At 37.9% G+C, this 19,897-nt stretch overlaps 1 protein-coding gene across 3 annotated transcripts in view; it reads left to right on the forward strand.

Moving 5' to 3' along the window:
* LOC308059996 (uncharacterized protein) overlaps window positions 1-19,897 on the forward strand; it is a 114,281-nt gene that overhangs the window by 72,841 nt on the left and 21,543 nt on the right. For 2 of the 3 annotated variants that reach the window (XM_080378143.1, XM_080378142.1), the window contains exon 4: window positions 18,653-18,744. The exons of the other annotated variant lie outside the window; for it this stretch is intronic. In XM_080378143.1, coding sequence (XP_080234269.1) covers window positions 18,653-18,744 — 92 coding nt within the window. The remainder of the gene's footprint in view (window positions 1-18,652; window positions 18,745-19,897) is intronic. 3 annotated transcript variants of the gene reach the window in all.

Consider the following 19,897-nt stretch of genomic DNA (forward strand, 5'->3'; position numbering starts at 1 on the left):
CTGTAAAGTTAAGTCTGATGAGCACTGCTTACCATATCCTGCGATTTCAAGGTGCACATTTAAAAGCAGATGCTTTGGTAGAAAAAAACAAGTTTCCAAATTTCTGTTCATATTTTCCTGTTTCATGAATCAATTTAAACCCGTGTAATAGAAAAGCCTGAAGTACCAGTCTCATTTCTTCTCCTTTTTTAATAAGGCATTTTTAAATTGAGTATTTATTTATATGTACAGATAAGTCTGAATACTTTTCCCACTTCTCTGAAAATGTTTTTCAAATATTAACTAATTTTTTTCTGTAGCTTTATTTCTACTGCGTTTTTTAGGTACCATCTACTACCATCTAAACCAAAGGTTAATTTAAAAAATGAAATAAAGCTTAGGATTATTTAAGCTTAAGTTTTTATGTCTGTACAGTACTGGATTTTTTTAATAAAAGTCTGAAATGCAATGCTTTTTCATTGCATTTAATAAACACACATTCTGCTTTCTCATTTAATGTTAACAACACACAAATTTATCCTCTTTTTTTCTCATTAAGAATGTTATAAATGATGGTATTGCACAGTGACATTTTTTCAAGCACTGAAGGTAACCTTTCTGACTGATTCAAAGTTTGTATTTTCTGTGAATAGCTCACAGTTCCCCAGGCTAGCTGGAAACCCTTAAAATGCACAATAGGACATGCTAATGTTTATTCAGTGTTTTCTCAAGCAGTGGCAGCGGTCCCAGTAGATTCCTATGACTAATGGCATTATTAATAATAATTGAAAATCTCGGGAAGGATTTGCTGTCTTATAAGAAAGCGATGGGAAAATTAGCCTTCTAAATCAAACTCTGCGCACGAATGAGCGGTGCTGGTGTTGCAGACCTGTCGTTCCCGATGTTGCCACTGGAAAGCCTGAGCAGAAGGCAGTGAGGAGGGGTCCCTCTTGTCCTGAGTAATGCCTCCTGGGATGACAAGAACTGCTTCATTTTCCCAAAAACAGTGGTATATGTGTTGGCAGAGCTGTTCCTTGTAATCATCAGGTAACTGCATAAAACTAGGTATGAGCTGCATTTCCAGAATTTCTTTAGCCTAACTAAGAGAAGTAAAAACCAAAAAAAAAGTGTGTAAAATTCTGCCTGTGCTCAATCTTTTGGCAACTGAGATGATTTTATAAGATCACTTCTTGGTCTAACTATGTCTGGGGACCTCTGACCCTGTACGAGGAGGAGTAGCAGAGGAGGACAGAATTGTCATCACTGTGTGTGGCCTCTGTAGAAGAGGCGGACGCTGCCCCGTGCTGGATATGGCTAGTTCTGGCTACAGCTGCTGACCGAAGCCCCAGGCACCCACCCCGTGCCCTGCTGTAGGAGGGAGGTAGAGAGGTTGGGAACAAAGAGTATAGGATTTAGACGCTAATCTGAACCTTAAAATACGCTGCAGCTCAATTCCCCATTGTGGACATACCACATGGTGTTAATGAAGATCATCCTCAGAGCCTTCCTTAAGTCCGTCAGCCTGTGTCTGGGCTAGCAAATTAAATAGGTGTACAACTGCTCTCTGGTTTGAACACCAAGTGGCATTGAATAACCTGCAATTCATTAATGCTATTAATTAAGCTTTTTAACCCTGCAAACCAGGGCATTTAACTGGCAATTGTGACCTCTGCTACCTCACAGACTGTGCCCATGAACGGTTTGGGAGGGTGCAGATTTGCATGGTCCAAAGTGAGCCAGACACTGTAATAAAAATTTCAACATAGATGACTTGGTTGCAGCATCTAGAGAGGTTTCTTGCCCCCCTTTACTTATGCATATAGAAGTAATTTCGTACTTCATAATTTTATCATTCATATTCTATAGGAGTACTTTAAAGGCACTGACAGTCCTTTTTAAGCTTTTCCTATAGTACTGTGTATTTACTTGTCTGCTTTTGGTAAAGCTCCAGAGTCCACAAATATTCCCAGGTCTTTCAAATATAAGCGTCAAGTTTCAGGACCTCTCTCCTAGTTTTGAGCACTGTAATTATTGTACACTTGATTCTTCAGTTCTTGTCATCTGAGCAGTGGTGTAGGTTGTAAAATATCAGTCTTAAGGTAGCAGCAGACAGAAAGGTGCAATTTAGCTGTCAATCTTAATCTCTTTTTTGACAGGATTAATCTTACAATTCACACATTTATTCCAAATAAATTACATTTTTCTCTGTGTAATTGCATGTTGCTAACTTCCCAAGGGGTGTTTGATGAAAAGCCTTCTTCTGTTTTTGAAAGCACTCCTGTTTACAATTCCTTGTCTGTGCTAGTTGCAATCAAATAAGAAAACTGCTAGGAACTGAACATCTCATTATCTGGCAGGTATTTAAACTGCATAGTGCACAAAAATATACCCACTTATGTACTTCAAATTTTTTCCTAGTCCTCTATTAAGTGAAGGAAGCTCTGACTTTCTGATTCTACTGCTTATTCTGTGTAACTTTATCATTGCTTCCTTGTATGGCTCCTCTGTAATCTAGATAATACTAAGCTTTTTTATTTTTTACTACATAGAAATCCTGCCAGTCTAATTCTCTGTGGTAGAAATGTGAATATTAGGTGAACAATTTTTCCTTTTGAACATCTGACTTCATAGTAAATTCAAAGGTCAGACGCTCTCCTGACATTGCAAAATGCCATTAGGTAAAAATGATTGAGATTATATAGCATCATCTTTTTAGATAACGTCTGTGTTGTACCAGACAATGATGAGTTTCACAGTGTTAACAGAAAAATGAAGATATGCAGGGAGATGGGTATTTAAACTGCATAGTGCACAACAGCTTATTTTGCTCAGTACAAGTACCCAGACTAATACAGGTGAAACCTAAAGTATTTAAAAGGCAAGTGAGCTCTTTTGCTTTCACCCTTATGAAATGTGTTAATAAAGAATATGCTAAAGATGACAGAAACTTTTCATAGCTAAAATTTATAACAGTTTTATTTCCAAGGAAACATGGTGGGCCAAAATCCTTTAACTGACCAAAAGCATTAAATAAACCAGTTTGCTGGTGGAAATGGAATTTAAGAGCACATGTTCAAAAAAATAATGCAATAAAATACCTAACCGGTGCTTACAAAGTCATAAATGCCTAAAGTTTTGTGCAGAGATTTTCCAGAGTATCCGCAGTTGTGTGTTGGACCTTTGGAACCTGTGGAGCCTCCTCAGAAGGCTTGTTCAGACCAAGCTAACTGGTTTGGGGTCTTTCTTTGGCGGATTCTTGCAACCTGAGAAGTAAGATCGGTTGGCTGAGGCCAGAGAGTCCATAGATTATTTCTGTTTTTTCACTGATATTATTAAAGGTAAAAGATATGCATTACCTTTGTAAGGATATGGCATCTTGGCTTGCAAAGACTGCAAAGTCTGAAAAAAAAAAGACTGCAAAGTCTGCTATACAGACTCTAGGTTTAAGCTTTAGTTTTGCAAGTACCTACATGAACAGTGAGGTGAGCAGATCATACAAGAAACGTTAGCAGAAACTGGCTTGTTTTTAACATTTCCTATGGGCACGGTTTGCTGGTGTAGAGCACTGGCATTCTGAATCCCTAACTGCCTCTTCCACAATATAAGGGGAACTTCAACACCTAACTGAACTGCCTAGTGTCTGGGCACAACACTTCTAGCTGCTGCCTGTGTGCTCCCCTCACTGAGTGCTGGCCTTGATGTGAGCACGGGGTGTCATCAGAGAACTGGTCTTTACCTGTTCCCCTTTGTAGGCTTTAATCACTGTGGTAAAGTGTACTGAAAAAAGCCATCACAGTGCCCAAGTAGGTAGAAGACAGGATAAAGAGATGAGAGCATGGTTCTTTGCTTACCCAAACCCTTGCTGCTTCAACTGTCAGGCTGCTTGAACAATTCTTTACTCTTTCCAGGAGGGTGTTTATTTGAATTTAAAACTTTTACTTCCTTTATGATGTTTATCATCCTATTGGCACTACTTTCTACTCCTGTGCTGCTTCCTCATGTGTTTCATTGCTACAAAATAGTTAAGATATTAATGAATTTGGAAAACTTTTTAATAATTATTCTATCATATTATGACACTCTTGGCTAAGAGAGAGTGTAATTTAGGCACTCTAGATTTTGAGGAAATGATTTTGGAAGAACTAGAAATTCTGCATCCAACAAAATAATTGCTTCAATGTAAGGGAGAATACATATTGATTTTTTCTTTTTCTTTTGCCATTCTTTTCCTGTATTACTCTCTCATCACTTTATGGTTGTTTATTATCAGTTCATCCACTTGCACTACCAGTGTGCTACCCACTAACTTAACCCCTACTAGGAAGCCCTTCCCTCTACATTTATTAATTCACTACAGAATACTGTAAAAGATACTTCCATGCCTGTATCTGTTCTTCTCTCATGTAGTCCTGCAGGGCATGGGGAAGCTGTCAGCATGGAGCTGGTAATGGAATCCCTTTCCTAGCATATCTGTTCCGTTACTGGGCAGATCTACGAGGCAGATTTATTTTCATACTCATCTGTCAAGCAGCGCCAGTAAAGTTTGATCTTTAGAAGTATAATTCATTCAGCATAGCTTCTGTTTGCAAGTTTTGATCTTCCTGCATTTTACCTCATGCCGAAACTTTTATTATTGCAGTCTGGAATCACAAATACCTTGCAGTTTTGCAGGCTGTGTAGACTATCAGAAATGACCACTCTAATTTGCATGCAATGATGGCAAGGTGCAAGGAAAGAGAGTGTGTTCCTTGCAGATACAGCTTGCTTTTAACAGCAGAGCATGCTTTCCTGTCACCGCTCCACTTCTCAAGTCAAAAGCTGTGTTAATGTGTGCCACAATTAATTGTTTGGAGATAAATGGATTTATCCAGCTGTAGAGCGAAATTTGGCTCAGTGCTGTTACCGTGTGTATTCTTCTACCGTATGGCAAAGAGACCCAGTCAGACAAAAGATTTACTGCCATAAATTTTAGAGCTCATTTGGAAAGTTTGGTCCATACACTACATTTATAACTGTCAAATCAGAAACCTTAAACATATCAGCTCCTTGTTATGAATATTTTAAAGAAATTAGGTAACTACACTATTTTATGCAGTTCCTAATGCTAACTTAATTAAGTCTTAAAAGAATTTAGAGAGCTTAACCAGTCCCTCTGGAGGCTGAAAACCAGATTGTTTAAGCACAGAAACCTTCCTGAAAACAGAGGTGGTAGAATATTTGAGGCTTCCCTTAGAGAAAAATATGCAAACGGGCCTTTTAAAGCCAGGATAAACAGGATATCCCTTTTCTCCCACTGAAGATATCAGACATTAAAATATTTTTTTGTTAAGTCATTAAGTGATTTTACTCCTATTTTGTGCAAGCACTATTGAGCTTTCAGTGGTTGCTGGCTCAGTAGCACTGGTAGGTAAAATAAACAGTCTCTGTTTCTGCAGTGAAGTAAGCATGAAGATGGAGAGTTAGAATAGCATTGGTGGACCAGCATGCAAATAAATTATGTGAGTGCTTAATTTCACTCTCTTAGTTCCATGAACTCACAAGTTACTCCAATTACCTACAGCAGGTTTCAAAATGCAGATTAAGCCAAGCTGTATTAAAAGACCTCTCAAACAAATGAAAATATAAGAGATTAAAACAATAGGCAGGTTACATAGAAAGCTATTCAATGCATTGTGTTAAAAAAGAAGGGGGACCTAAGAGACAAGAAACTGTGATGAGAACAGGAATACTGAGAGTAACCTATGAGAGAAAGTTTTACATATTTGTGCAAAATGGTGCATCACTGAAAGGGAATATTCAAAGTAGCTTTCCATAATGCTGTTGGCTTTTGTCTAACAAGGAACATGCCTGAAAGAAAAACATTAAATTTAGCATGTGAATAAGGACACCAGCTCCGTTCTCAATTCTGCAGGTCTACCAAGGAGCAGCAATAACTTGCATTTCATTATCAGCTTAATCCTCAGTCTAAATTCAAACCAGGGAACCTTTTCTGATATGAAAATAGAATATAGTCACTGAAAATTGTATTTGTACTCTAACGTTGGCTTGGTTTATAGTTCTTGCCAACAATTGTAATTACGTTGGCTTGGTTTATAGTTCTTGCCAACATTTGTAATTATGGCATTGCTTTACTGTTATCTTTCCACTTTTTGTTCCCCTCCCCCCCCGCCCCCCCCCCCCCCCCCCCCCCCCCAGTCACAATGAGCCAACCCTACCCCAAAGGTTTTTGCCTTTGCTTCTGCTTTTGAAAATAAGAAAGTAAGAAAAAAAAAAATCCATCCTCCTGCAATCTCCACATTACCTTTCCCCTGTTCTTCAAATGCATAATAAAGAATATTTATGCAAAGCAAATAGTCAGTGCTCAAGAACAAGTTAATTGGAGTCTTTTCATAATTGGTAGCTTATTGCACATTTGTATTCAAAACCAGTCCCACTGTACCAGAACCTCCTGAGTTGTGGAAAAGAGTTTCAGTGCTTTTATATTATATGCTTTTCTTAGCTGTCAAACCTAACTAAAGAATCCTCTACTTCTATTTAGAAAAGATCTTCAGCAACCAGGAATAGGCTTTTACAGGTTAATGCAGGAAGTGGTGCTGTGTCAATATTACTGTCCCTTTCAGAAAGAGTGCAAGAGCTTCCCTCTCAGGCTTTAGGTTCATCCCTCCCAACTGAGTATCTTATTGAGAAGTATGACTTGGAGCTAAGCCTTTTTTTTTGGGTGGTAGCCTACTCCCCACTGTCTTCTCTTTTTAGATCCCTTAGGCTGTACTTCCAAAGCAGGGTCAGAACAATTTCTTTGCTCCTACTTTCAAGAGCTGCATGTGTATCAGAGTACTATAATAGTATTGTCCTATTTCTGTGTAAAGATTAGGCACACTTTGGTCTTCAGTAAAATCCTTAGTTCTTACATGCTCCCTGCCAACGACAATGAAGAGAAAGAAAAACAACCACCACCAGCTCGTGTAGTTATTCTGTTGGCTATATGCATATCCACAAACAGCTGGATACAGGCTACTCTTCCTGCAACAGCTAATCTGTGCTGCTGGGTAATTTGGTCTTGGATATTTCCCAAGTACAGTAGATGTAAAGGTTAAGTAAAAAGAAATCTATGTTGTTCACAGATGTCAAACTGACAATGAAAACTGCTGAAACCTGGAACGCAACTCTTCCCATTTAATACAATCCATGTATCTAGCAAAAGTCTGTAGATCTTTAGGTACAGAAAGAATTTAAAACTAAGAAATTACTATATCCAAAGGGTACTTTCCCTCCCGGCTGCTCACCTCTGCACTCTAAACGTCTTGGTGTTGTCTCTGTAGTGCTTTTTTTAATGAATTAATCTTCACAAACGAATAATCTTTTCCTAAATTCCAATTTGCTGCTGCATGGACAGAGCTTGTTTTGCAAAGCACGCTGTTTTTTGGCATCTTTGTTAGATGCAGCTGTGTGACAGGAGTAGCCATCCATACTGCAGTTTACTCAGTAGGAGAATACGTATGTACAGGCTTTAATTAGAGATACTGTGGGGAAATGCATTGCTAGATAGAAAATTCTTGTTAACAGCCTTTATTGCAGATAGAATCAAACCAAGGTGAATGTAACTATCAAAAAGGTATTTATGGTTGCAGGATAAAGTCAACATTTTGAGTAGCTAAAGTGCATTTTTCAGGCTCAATGGATCTTAATGAAGAGAGAATTCCTTCTCAGATGTATGATATAAATAAACACTTCAGTAGCACAGGAACTGTGTTTTCATCCCTGAGGTGTTTACAAAAGACAAGGTGGGTTCCATTTAGTTATGTTTACTCCATAAGCTGTAGTTTGGCAATTGTTTCCATCAATATTATCTATCAGTCCTGGCTCTTTTTAAAAAACTTTGCCCTGTAAACCTTTGCCCTGTAAACCTTTGCACAGACCTCTGTCAGTCTGTTATTCCATCTTCCCTTCCACAAAATTATCTACCTACCTTGTTTATGTGCACCACAAATGCAACTCATGTTGGCCATCTCCAGTTATCACAAGACCATCATCTGGTGAATGTGTGGAGGAGCAACAGGGTAGAGGATACTGTGTATCTACTCTCTGCTGTACAGAAGGTTAAAGGAAAATCTTTACGTGTGACTGTATTTCTTTTGGATGCGGCCTTAATTTCATTCTTCACAGAGTCTCTATTCTGTTGAATGTTTTGGTTTAGTTTGATGAGTACTGTTGGCTCTGTTTTCTGACGTCAGTAGCTCAAATACTAAAACTGAAAAAAAAAGTAATTATAAAAAAACTTTTTCCTGTTCGAAACCAGAATCCTCTCTGCCTCTAGGTAGTGCATCCATTAGAAAGACCCACGTATCCACCCTTTCTTTATGGACTCATTAGTTCAAACTTACTGCCATGGCAACTTATGAAAGTGATTTTATATGTTATCATGCGTAATGCCAGGACACTGGACTTGGTGTTAGAGATCTTCTAGTTTTATAATATGCTTTTATTCACTCAAGAACCAAACTCAGTTTCAAGAATAAAGTGAAGATCAAAGTATACTGCAAAGCCTGGGCTCTGTGGAAATAAGACACAGGCTGCACAAATTCTTCTGAATATCAGCATAAATAACTTCGCCTGAAGAGCAAAACTGGCAATGCTAGTGAAACATGAAACTGGAGACTACGCAGGATCAGATGCAATCCTGTGGTCTCTTCTTCATCAACAGTTCAGCAGTCACCTGAAAGGGACAGAATAAGGATCTCAAAATCTGGCCTTCTGCTGTGAAAACAGCTAAGCAAACTGGGAATATTGCCAAAATGAAAGAAGGTAGGATAGCGGTGGGCTAGCCCATTGTTTGTCACTTGCATGTCTTATAAAACTAATGATTTTAATGATTCTATCTGTGAGTAGTTTTCCATCTCATAACTTACAGAAAAAGAAGAGTCTGGAAAAAAAGATCTTGCAAACTATTTCCAGTACAATTATAGGTGTTATTTCAGTAGTTGCTATGCTAGAGAATGACATCTAGGTGGGAAATCTCAGTATTGCCTGGCTGATTAAGCATTATTAGCACTTTTCAACTCAGAAAAAATGACAGAGCTGATGAAAGAGAGAAAGAAACAGATGCATCTTGCTGCTAAACCTTGTAGTGGGAAAAAAATATGCAGTTTATTAAGCTGAGGTTTTGAAGTGAATCTAGAAGAAAGTCAAAAGACTGGCACCCTACGGAGATGAATAAGCATTTGTGCAAAGCAGAAGGACTAAGTAAATCGCTTGGAAAAACAGCAGTGCGCATGCTTGGTGAGAAGAAAAAGCAAAAATAGGGTTACACAGGTACATTGAAGTAAATATAAAGGTACACCTCTAGACTCTGAAGTAAGCCTGGGTCTTGAGAGTGTTTTCACACTGAGACATCTCTGATCCATATCATTTATCCTCAGGTGGTTCAGAGGAGCTTTAAACCTCTTTTGAAAGGGTTTCACACAAACAGATGCAAGTTTCTTTTAACTCCAGTAACAAGCTGATGGCTTAGCTAGATTCTTTCTGAGCAAAATCTGCATAATGTGACCCTGGCAGCAGCCAGGCTAGCAGTCAGCAAGGTGGCTGGAAAACATGGACCTCTGAGCACAATGTAGGATTTCAGCAAGCTCCCCACTTTGCAGCCTCAATCTAGCTAGAATATTATAAAGATGAATTAAAAGCACTAATAAAGCAGCCCTGCTCCAGTGTCTGATATGTTTAATCTCTAATTGTAGTAGAGAGAGAGAGAGGCAGAGTGAAGGAAAACAAATCTCAATGCTGTTGTCCATGAATGAACTAAAGCATTATTGACACTTAACCTTGTCAACGCAATGTCTGCAACGCATTAGAACAGCTCACTTAACAATGACTGCTAGTTTTCATCTTTGTAACAAAATTTAAATTCTCTATATGAAATGATGAGAATTTGAACTCAATTATTGATTTCAACTACAAGAACATGATTTGTACCTTGACAGTAAAATATTTAAGTTATACTTTAGAAATGAAGAAATATAGTGGCCTTGTTCCTTTAAAAATCTGAAAGGTAGCTTCAAGTTGGATTTAAGAAAGTAAACTTGTGAAGTATAGAACCATCACATCCCTGTGATACCAAGTCCATGCATGGAATGTCTGCCAGTACTGTGTTTTTGGTGGAAGGATATGAGAACTGGTTGTGTTATGGCCTGTCAAAAGATACCAGCATTGATCTAACCTGTGTCTGTTCAGGACACACTGGACAACTTTCAGTGATTGCTCATGGGATGTGGAGCTCTTTCACTGCTGACAGTCCATAAACACCTCTCCTGCACGACTTCAACATAAAAATGACAAATGAGAATTTGAACATTTTCAAGTGTAAAAACCGGAATGGAAGCCATCTATTTCTCAAGATTTTCTGAATCTTGATTGTGAAGTATGTTTTGATACCAGACTGACTTTCCTATTGGAATTTTGTCCTTTTTTTCTGTCTTCTCTGTCAGCGTTCATTCTGTCTGCTGCAATCACTGTCTTCTGCTATGAGCTATCAGGCTGCTGCATTTTTGTGTGCACAAGCCCTTACTTCCAAAGAGAATCCAGGCTTTGTTTTACATTGTTAATAAATGAAAATTTACCTGCTATAAGAGATGTCTTGGCAAAGGCCATACTGGTGTTAAGGCAAAGCATTCTGCATTTACTCACCTTGCATGTTTTCACAGTCAAGAGTGCTAAATATGAGTCTGGACTAACAAGCTGCTGCTCTCTGGGTTGCTGTTGCTACAGTCCCTCTTGAGTGCCCTTTCCATCTAGTTCATCCACATCTTAACGAAATATCAGCCCAAGTCTTAGTTTTCAGATCCACTGTCTCCTTTATATATTACTGCCATTCTCTCTTTCTCTGCAACTACATAAGCTGATTTCATTGAAGGAATTATCAACTATATAATCTTCAAGTGGTATTATAGGTGTATTTTACCAGTAAGTGTAAAAACTAGGTATCTCTTAGTATGACAGCAACAGAGAGGCTCATTGACTCTAAATATTTTGAATCTGGGCTCCAATTTTGAGTTATAAATTAAATTTTATAAAAGCTTAGGATTTTCACATTTGTTCTTGAGATTCAGCTGCGCAGAAATACATTGGACTCACAGATATACAATGATGCAGATCAAGGTTTTCAGTTTAAGCCTGCCTTTAAAATGTGCAAATGAAAATTTGCAGAACAGCATAATTACAATGCGACAGGACATACCAATTACCTCCCATTACAGAACAGGCAGACAGCTGGGATGGTGCTGTTTGTTATGTGTGAAGAGTGTGCTTGGGATCCTGTGGAGCACAGATGTGAATTGTCCCTGTCCCTGAGAGCTTACAGTGAAATAAAACAAACTGAGAAAGCCATATGTGAAAACATTTAGAATAAGAGGTTTATTAAAAATGTCATTGTAGGGGAGGGAATAAGGAAAACCTAGCATGCCAGATTTGCACTGCATTTTATAAATAATCTCTCTCTCTCTCTCTCTCTCTCTCTCTCTCTCTCTGGAAGATCTAGTGTTGTGTTTCTGTCTCATTCAGAAGTCCTACTGAGATATAATCAAAACGGTGGTAAGTCATGGTCATCTATTGTCTTGCTGCTTGGAAAATTCTGCACGCACATTAGCAGTAGAAAAGTATTCTTTGAGAACCACTCCTGATGTTTTACTTTTGAATGTGCAGTATCTAATGTAAGAGCTTTCAACAGAAATCTCCTGTCCTTCAGGAAAAAGAAAAATAAAGTTCACTGATGATTGAACAACGTCATCAGCTTAGCCTATTCTGTGGTATAACATTGTGTGGATAATAAGTGTGCTGGCTTTTACACTATCAGAGAGAGACTTTTCGGAAATTACAAAGATTGGTATTATATACAAGGTATTAAATATCATTAAATAGATGGCTTTCATTGAAGTATGATTGAATGAGTAAGATACTTGTAATTGTCCTACCAGGAGGGCTTGATTCCAACTCTTACATGTAATTCAGATCCAGAGGAAGACAGATATTTTTTCTCCTTCTGAAAGAAACTTGGAATTTGGTAGCAGTACAATATAAAAACTCTTAATAAAAGCTTCTAAAGGGACATTTTGAGTTACTATAGCCCTGCCATAGTCATTCCTTGGGTACAGTGTCTCCTGTCCAGTACTAACCAGTCAGATCCATGTTAGTCTTTGGTCTGCCTTAAGGACCTATGTTCAGGTCAGGGATGATTTGTAGTCTGTTGGGCAGACACAGGTCTACCTTTTCAGTCTCTGTGGAACAAACATTTTCCTTAAATGTTTAATAAGCACTTTATAAAAAAAAAAAAAAAAAATTTTTTTTTGAGTAAAGTTAAGTGCAAGACCAAAAACTGTAGAGGGAGGCAAGAGCTAATAAAAGCCAGCAGAAAAATAACCCGTGGCTAACCAGCAACTGAAAGCATGATGCAAAGATTGAACCCCTAGCTTATCTCCCCGCTATACTGGATCTTCATGCACTACTGGGAATGGTAATGTCAATCTCCCACCATATCAATTTATGATACCCTACAAGTTTAAGAGTTTGTGGTAAAAGCAATTTTAGTTAGGATGGTACACTGACAACCAAACATGTATTACAGATCTTCAAGCATTAATGCTTAATTAAAAAGAAAAGAAAAATATAATATCTCACCCATATTATATTATATCACTTCATATTATATCATATTATATTATATAATATAATACTACATATTATGATATCATATTATGTTATACTATATTACATTGTATTGCATTATATTAGATAATATTTCATAATATAACATAACACAATATAATATGATGTGGTATGATATGATATTATGCTTATTATATTATTATATTTATAATGACAATATGATGATAATTATATGGAATTATGAAAAGATTTAAAATTATGATGTGTCTGTTATTATGGCTAACAACATTTACTTGACATTGAGTACCTGAGGCTTTATGATTACGAGATTTTCACATCAATAGAAACCTGCAGGAGCAAAATCACGGACTCAACGACATATCAATATGATCCTAGTTGAAGCCACTATACTTAAGTTTCTGCAAACTTATATACAATATTAATATTCATACACACATCACACCTTAATTCTATCGGTTACGTACACTGTTCAAACGCTGCTATATAGATACTAATTGATTAAAAGCATACAAGCAGTTAGTCTCATCATTAAAATTGTTGACATTCTTGTGGTCATCAGTTCCCAGCTCAGCTCCTGTTCTTCTGCCTGCTTAACTGCCAAAGATCCCATTTTCTTCGTTCCAGGTGTCTTCCTTGCACAACCGTGCAGCCTTGCTGAGCAGAAAAAACTTTTAATCATATCAAGCTGCTAAAGCAAGAGTGACTTTTGATAGGCCAGGTGTCCCTTTTTCTTCCAAATACATTGCCACAAAACCTCAGTTAATTTTACAGATTTAAAATTCTTAGATATTCTTATGTACACACGAACACATCCATACACACCCATATATATACACCATTGCTGAAACAGTCTTTAAAAGTCACTTTTATTATACTGTATCTCTGCAAGAACCTATTTTGGATCATATCTTTTTTGAGATTTAATATATTTGCTGCAAGCAAACTGCTAAGGAAATAATTGAAACACCACAGTGCCAGATGGCTGGATTTGCAATGGCTGCTGACTTTTTCATACCAAGAAAAATTTGGTTTGTTTTATGAAAGCTCTATGTAAAACCTCTTCCAGTTTAGTCAGAAGGTCAAATCCTGTGCATATAAATGGTGTGGTCTCCTACAACAAAGAATTCAGGTGGTGGGTTTCCCTGCATGCTGTAATTCTGAATTGCTTACTTGGAATAGCCTAATGAGAACGGTTTTAATCTGAGTTCACTACAAGTACTATATAAGAAAAAAAATGGAAAAAGAATTGAACAAAACAGCTTATGCTTAAAATAGTTAATGGATACTAGCATATTTTTTTTCAGCTAGAAAGGAACACATTTATAAAATGTATGGGAGTAACAAATTATCTTTCAGACTTAGCAGAAGGAGCAATTAAGCTTCTTGATTTAGTAAAGGCAATGGGAAAGATGTGGGGAGGAAAGGGCCTGAGGCATTTGGTGATATGACAAATAAGACCTAAATAACGCAGTGTTTTCTCAGCTGTAAATGCAGATGTTTGCAGAAGTGGCACAGATGCTCATACTTTTACATGTAGGATTCCCTGTACTGACATTTCTGAATACAGACTCTTTTACTAGCTATTTATCTCTAATGTGCCCATAGAAGCAGGGCTTTCTATACATTTCCACATCCCCTTCCCCAATAAGCAAGGATATTTAAGAATGAATCAGTTGTCTACTGTCTGATAGGGAAAATCCTCCAAAGGAAAGAAAGTTTTGTTTAAATCGTATCCTTCATGACAGTGTCTATCTACATGTCACCTTGTTCAGGCTGTGTAAATTGGCATGCTAAAAGTAAGGCTCACTTCTCTACAGATGTGGATGAGATTTTAGTGCATGTGTGCATACACCGGGGAAGTTTTGATAATGTACATGGAAATATCACTGGGGAAGCATTTGTTTCTGTCTTCACTCCTACTTTCAAACACTGTTCTCTTTTCCCTTTCTGTCAGATACATGGTGGTATTGCATACTGGCTACTCTCATAGCTCTTATTCCTAATTGTCACCTGTCATTAAAAACACAGGGAAAACCAAACCAAAACAAGAAACCCCACAAGAGACTGAAGAAATACTGCTTTGTCACAATTGTATAGAAAACCTTGAAAACATCGCTAAAGGCAACTGCATGTTACCATTCATTTGATAATGTTGCTCGAGGTCTGAAAATAACTGGTTTGAGTCATGTAAAGTGACCTGTGCAGTTTGTTGTGTACCAGCTTTGGCACCAGTAATGATGCATTCAGCATCAGCGTTGTTTCTTTTTTTCCTGATTACTAGAACATTTAGGAAAAGAGGAGGAACATTTTTATTTTTACTAGTTTATTTTTGGTTAGTTCCTCCAGCACCTTGGTTTGCAAGACCGTGGGAATTCCTCTTTCCCAGTTTAAAGAATTTAAGTGAAGAGCACAAGGGCTGCAAATCACAGCAGCCCAGGAGGCCATGCACATGAACTCCAGTGCCCTAAATGGTGGTGTTTGAGAGATGATGTAGGACTTCTGATGGGTTCAAAATCACTAAAGAAGAAACAGCTGAATTAATTCCTCACATAAGTATTCCAAACATGCAGAAAGCATAACAGGTGGTTGAGCCTTCTAGCTGCAATTAGAGCAGCACACAAAAACTTGTTAGACTATTTTCAGGGAAATAGAACATCACTGAAACTCTCTGTTCCAAAACAGATTTTTCAGAGAAATTGTTTTGGAGTAAACTCTTCTTCAGGACTGAAGAGGATCTTTGTACTCTATGGTGTGGGAGTTAGATTACTTTAGGACGTTTGGGCTGTCTTGTTTTACCCATAATAATGCTAGAATAATAGAATGAACGGGGCTGAAAAGTTGTAGGCATCTGCCCGGAGGGCCATGGGTCCCTAGGAAGCAGAGGTACATGCTAGCAGCTCACCACCATTGCAGCAGGCACTGTTGGAAACATGTTCATTGCCATCATTTCCCAACAGATCACTCTGGATTCTGAAAGCAGAATATAGCATCTTCAAGGAAACTTAGGTCTTGTACAGGGTCACTATTTTCAGTCTCTTTGAGAGAGCCTGTGACTTCTTTCTAAAACTGGTGCTCCATGCATCTTCTGTCATTCTGTGAAGGCACTGGCCTAGAAGTATTAGCTTGCAGTAGGAATTACATCATCTGAGCATGGAAGCAATGTGTGCTGCACATCTACTTAGCATGAATGCTATTTGTTTGGGTGGAAAGAAGAAATGTCTAATAGGTAGTACAAAGATGGAATACACTCCTAGAAAATGGCAAAGCCATTTGCTAGCCTCTGGAAAAGGCTATACTGCTCCCAGCTCTTCTGTTGCACTAGATCTCTTACTCAGAGAGCCTCAGGAGTGCACTCAGGTCAGAAATGTCAAACTCATTACTCAAACCCTCTTCGACTCATTTATTGAGCAGATGAGTGCTCAACTGGTCTAAGGGAAGTAGTTGGCTTAGACAGCAGAAACTGAGACAGAAATTTGACTTTTGGAGGGTGAGGCTCCTACCTCATCAACAATGAACTGAAAGGTCTTTTCAACCCTTTTCAGATATGTTGTGGTTACATCATGGTAAATTACCCATATGCCTTCTGCAATGTCAACTGCAGCCAGCAAGGCTGATTTAAGACAGTTGTAGGGATGTTGTAATCTATCACTACAAGAAGATGGTGTTCCATCTGCCTATCATCTATCTGTAATGGACAGCACTGTCTGCCATAGTTTTCCACCATTCTTGCCTGGCTTCTTTCCTTGTTCTAGCACAGCTGATGCATGAGAACCACCCTTTTTTATATATATATAAAAAAATCCCAACAAAAACAACTGGATCAGTTTTAATCAAGGTGTTTCACTACGTGTTTGTACCTCCATCTGGTATGGCACAAATGAAATGTGATGGAAGAGTAAGATATGGGGTGTGTGTAAGAATAGGGTCTAATGTGGCAGAGGCTGATTAAGCAGCTTAAACTAAGGTTTTTTGCTTCAGTGGGGTTTCAGTGGTGTTCAGCATCTACAAATGTTACTTATGGGAATTTGCATATCTCAGCAAGTCTGAAAATGACATGACAATGACATGACAATACTCTCAAATTTTAGTAAGGTAACAGTTTTTGTCCTGGACACCTTCCAGGGACCAGTGTCCAACTTCTCACCTATATCTTACAATAGGGCTTCAAACAAATTACCCTGCTGCAGACGTTAACATGGAGAAAATTCCAGACTGCTATCTACTTTGCTCCTTGGAATAAAATCTTAGTCATATCTTTTGTTTTTTCTGCAAATTTTCTTTCTAATGAAGGGTCCTCTTATTTCATGGTATTGTTTCATCACTTCTTTTGTTCCTGTCTGTTTCATGGCTTAGGTGTATGGACGGCATTTTCTGTAATCAAGGTTTTTTTTCATATCTAAATAGTCTAAATCTCCTATGTGGGCCTTTTTAAAATTTATTTTTTAAACTATATTTTTGCCTGCTGTTCTTTCTTTTATTTTCTTTGTTCATTTCCTACCTTTTGTCTCTCTTTATCTTCTATAATTGACTGGTCCATTAACAGATCTTTATTCTTTTTAACATTTAAATGCAGAATAGAAGTATTCTATGGTGTTCACCACTGTAAGATAAGCTCCGGTTTTAATATTCTTGTCCTGGGTACAAAGACTTGCTTACACAAGCGAAGGAGTCATTCTCCAGTGCACTCTAATATACTAAGTTTAAATTACACTGATAGCTGTGCAGGAGATCAACTATTCATAAAGGAATTTGATTGGGTGCCTAGTGGCTTTTCAAAATTACTTTCTGAGATCCTATGCATTTCTACTTCAGATCAGATAGAAGTACCTTCACAGAAAGGTAGTATATCTAGTCCTGTACTATGATTGATGCCTAAATCTCTGAAGTTTAATTGTGCTTATCAAATTGCCTGAAAGTGTTAATAAAACAGTCAAGCTTTATCAATTCCAGAGCTGCCAGGCATATCATGCATTGAAGAAGCACAGCTTTTTCTCTAACTTCTTTGCTCCTTGCCATTACCCCCCTCCCACCCCTGATTGGTATATATACACATTGATAAGATTCCTCTGAGACTCCTTCTGCAGGCTAAGCAGCCCCAGCTCTCTTAGCTTCTCCTCACGAGATGAATGCTTTAAACCCTTATTTTACTCTTCTTTGTGGCCATTCACTGGACTGTCCCCAGGCAACTTGTTCTCTCCACCTGTCTCTCGTTCTGGGGAGCTCAGAAATGGACCCAGAACTCCAGATGGAAGGACCACAACCCTCAATCAAAGGTGCACTGCTGGCTGGTCGTAAACTTGTTGTCCATCAGGACCCTCTGGTCCGTCTCTGCAAAGGTGCTTTCTATGAGATCACACTTTTCTTAACATAGTAGTACAATTTATTAAGTGGAAGCTTATTGTGCATGAACACAGCTCAGATGTTGCCTAAGCAAGGTAGGTGTAGTTTACTAGAATGTATTTATGATCCTTTTTTGGGATAAGGATACTAGAGCAAAACATTCCAACAGATAGTTAAAAAATCTTTAGACATGTCTGGACTCTCATAGCTGCAGCAAAACATTGTTACATCAAATGGTCTGATGTCTATAAAGCTGCCTACAAAAGTAAAATAAATCTTTATCATGAGGGAAAGAAAATGGGCCCACCGGGGTTCTGCTATTTTATTTCTTTTTTACTCGAAATGAATTAATTAATTTTAAACAAATGAGCCTAGGAATTTTATGTCTGGAAATATCATACTGAAAAAAATTCTTTAGTAAGTTGCTAATTTTTCTTTAGTGAATTGAACAAAACCATTCTGCAATGAGTCTGTTGTATTATGGAGTGCATCTAATTGGTCTCATTCCAGCTCCAACTGAGCTTAAGAAAATAGTTTTAAAATTTGAATGGATAATTTTTCACTTTGAGGTTGCCATTGTATTCTTCCATCTATGTTTTTAAGACAATGAGGTGGTAGTTACATTTTTCTTGCTAAAACATTTCCACACATTGCATTTTAGTATCTCCACTTATCTTATGTGATTCTTAAGTGGATAGAGGCACCTCAGCAAGAAGCTGTAACATTCTTAAAAATGTTTCTCATTGGGAATCGGTGAGTATGCTGGCTACCCATTTTGAAATACAAACGGAAATTGACTCACACAAAAAATGTGTTCAGAGCGATGGATGTACGTGACAAGCATGAAATGTCATGCAGACCCTTGTTCTCACTTACCAGAGATTTCCTTTGGGTACTGCTCAGGGTATAAACTCTCAAGCCTGTAAGGACCAAACCACCCATACAACAGGTCAGGGAATGCTGAAGAAGCCCAGATGTGCTTTGGATGGTGAAGAATTGCTTAAGTCTCTTCTTGATTTTCTGTGAGGAGGTGGTTGGCATCAACTCAGTTGTCTTTCACATAACTGACTTTAATCCCTCTGTGTTGTCATGGTAACATGAGCCTCTGATCAAATGAGCCTTAATCACTTCCTTAGAAGTCAACCTCTCTTCCTTGTAGGAAAGAACATGGGACAAGAGAAGGATTCCACCCCCCACTCCCACCCCCAAAAAAGTTCAGACAATTCTCTTGAGCACTCCATGTCAATTTTCAAACATTCTCTATGCAGTTTGGGGTTGTAATATTACAAATGTATGCGTGTATGCAGGGGGAAAATATCGGAAGAGTATTTGTGATACAGGAAAATGCACAGCAGTAAACACATAAAAGCCTCTAGCTGAATTGTGTAAATAGCACTATTGCATATGGATGTATGTTCTTTGGAGTGCAATGCTTATCAGATTTGCAATGGGTTTAAGATATCAAATAATTGCATAGCAGTCATGAGTATGCTATATTCTTCTGGATACAAGGAGGTTACAGGGGCATGTATAAAGTGCTACTACGGAGCAAAGGACTAATGGGTTTTGTCAAGGCAATGCTACATCAGCATTTTTGTTCATAAAACTGCATTATTAAAAAGGTGTTTGTTTTTTTTATAGTCTAAAACAACCTTGCTACAGTGGGCTGAATACCATAATGTTTTTCGACATTATAAATTACCTCATGCAGAGCTCTGTTCTGGGATGGCAAAATTACTTCTGGTTTCTAAGCTATTATATTTGAAGGTAGTTCTTCTCTCCATAATAACACCACAGTGTGCATGTAAACATGTCTTCAAGGAGGAGCTTCATAAAAAAGAAAATATTAGCCAACCACTGGGAATGACTGAAAAGACGAGTTTTCAGGAATAATTCTGGGATATTA

This window comes from Falco punctatus, assembly GCF_963210335.1.
Source record: "Falco punctatus genome assembly, chromosome: 3".
Lineage (NCBI taxonomy): Eukaryota > Metazoa > Chordata > Aves > Falconiformes > Falconidae > Falco > Falco punctatus.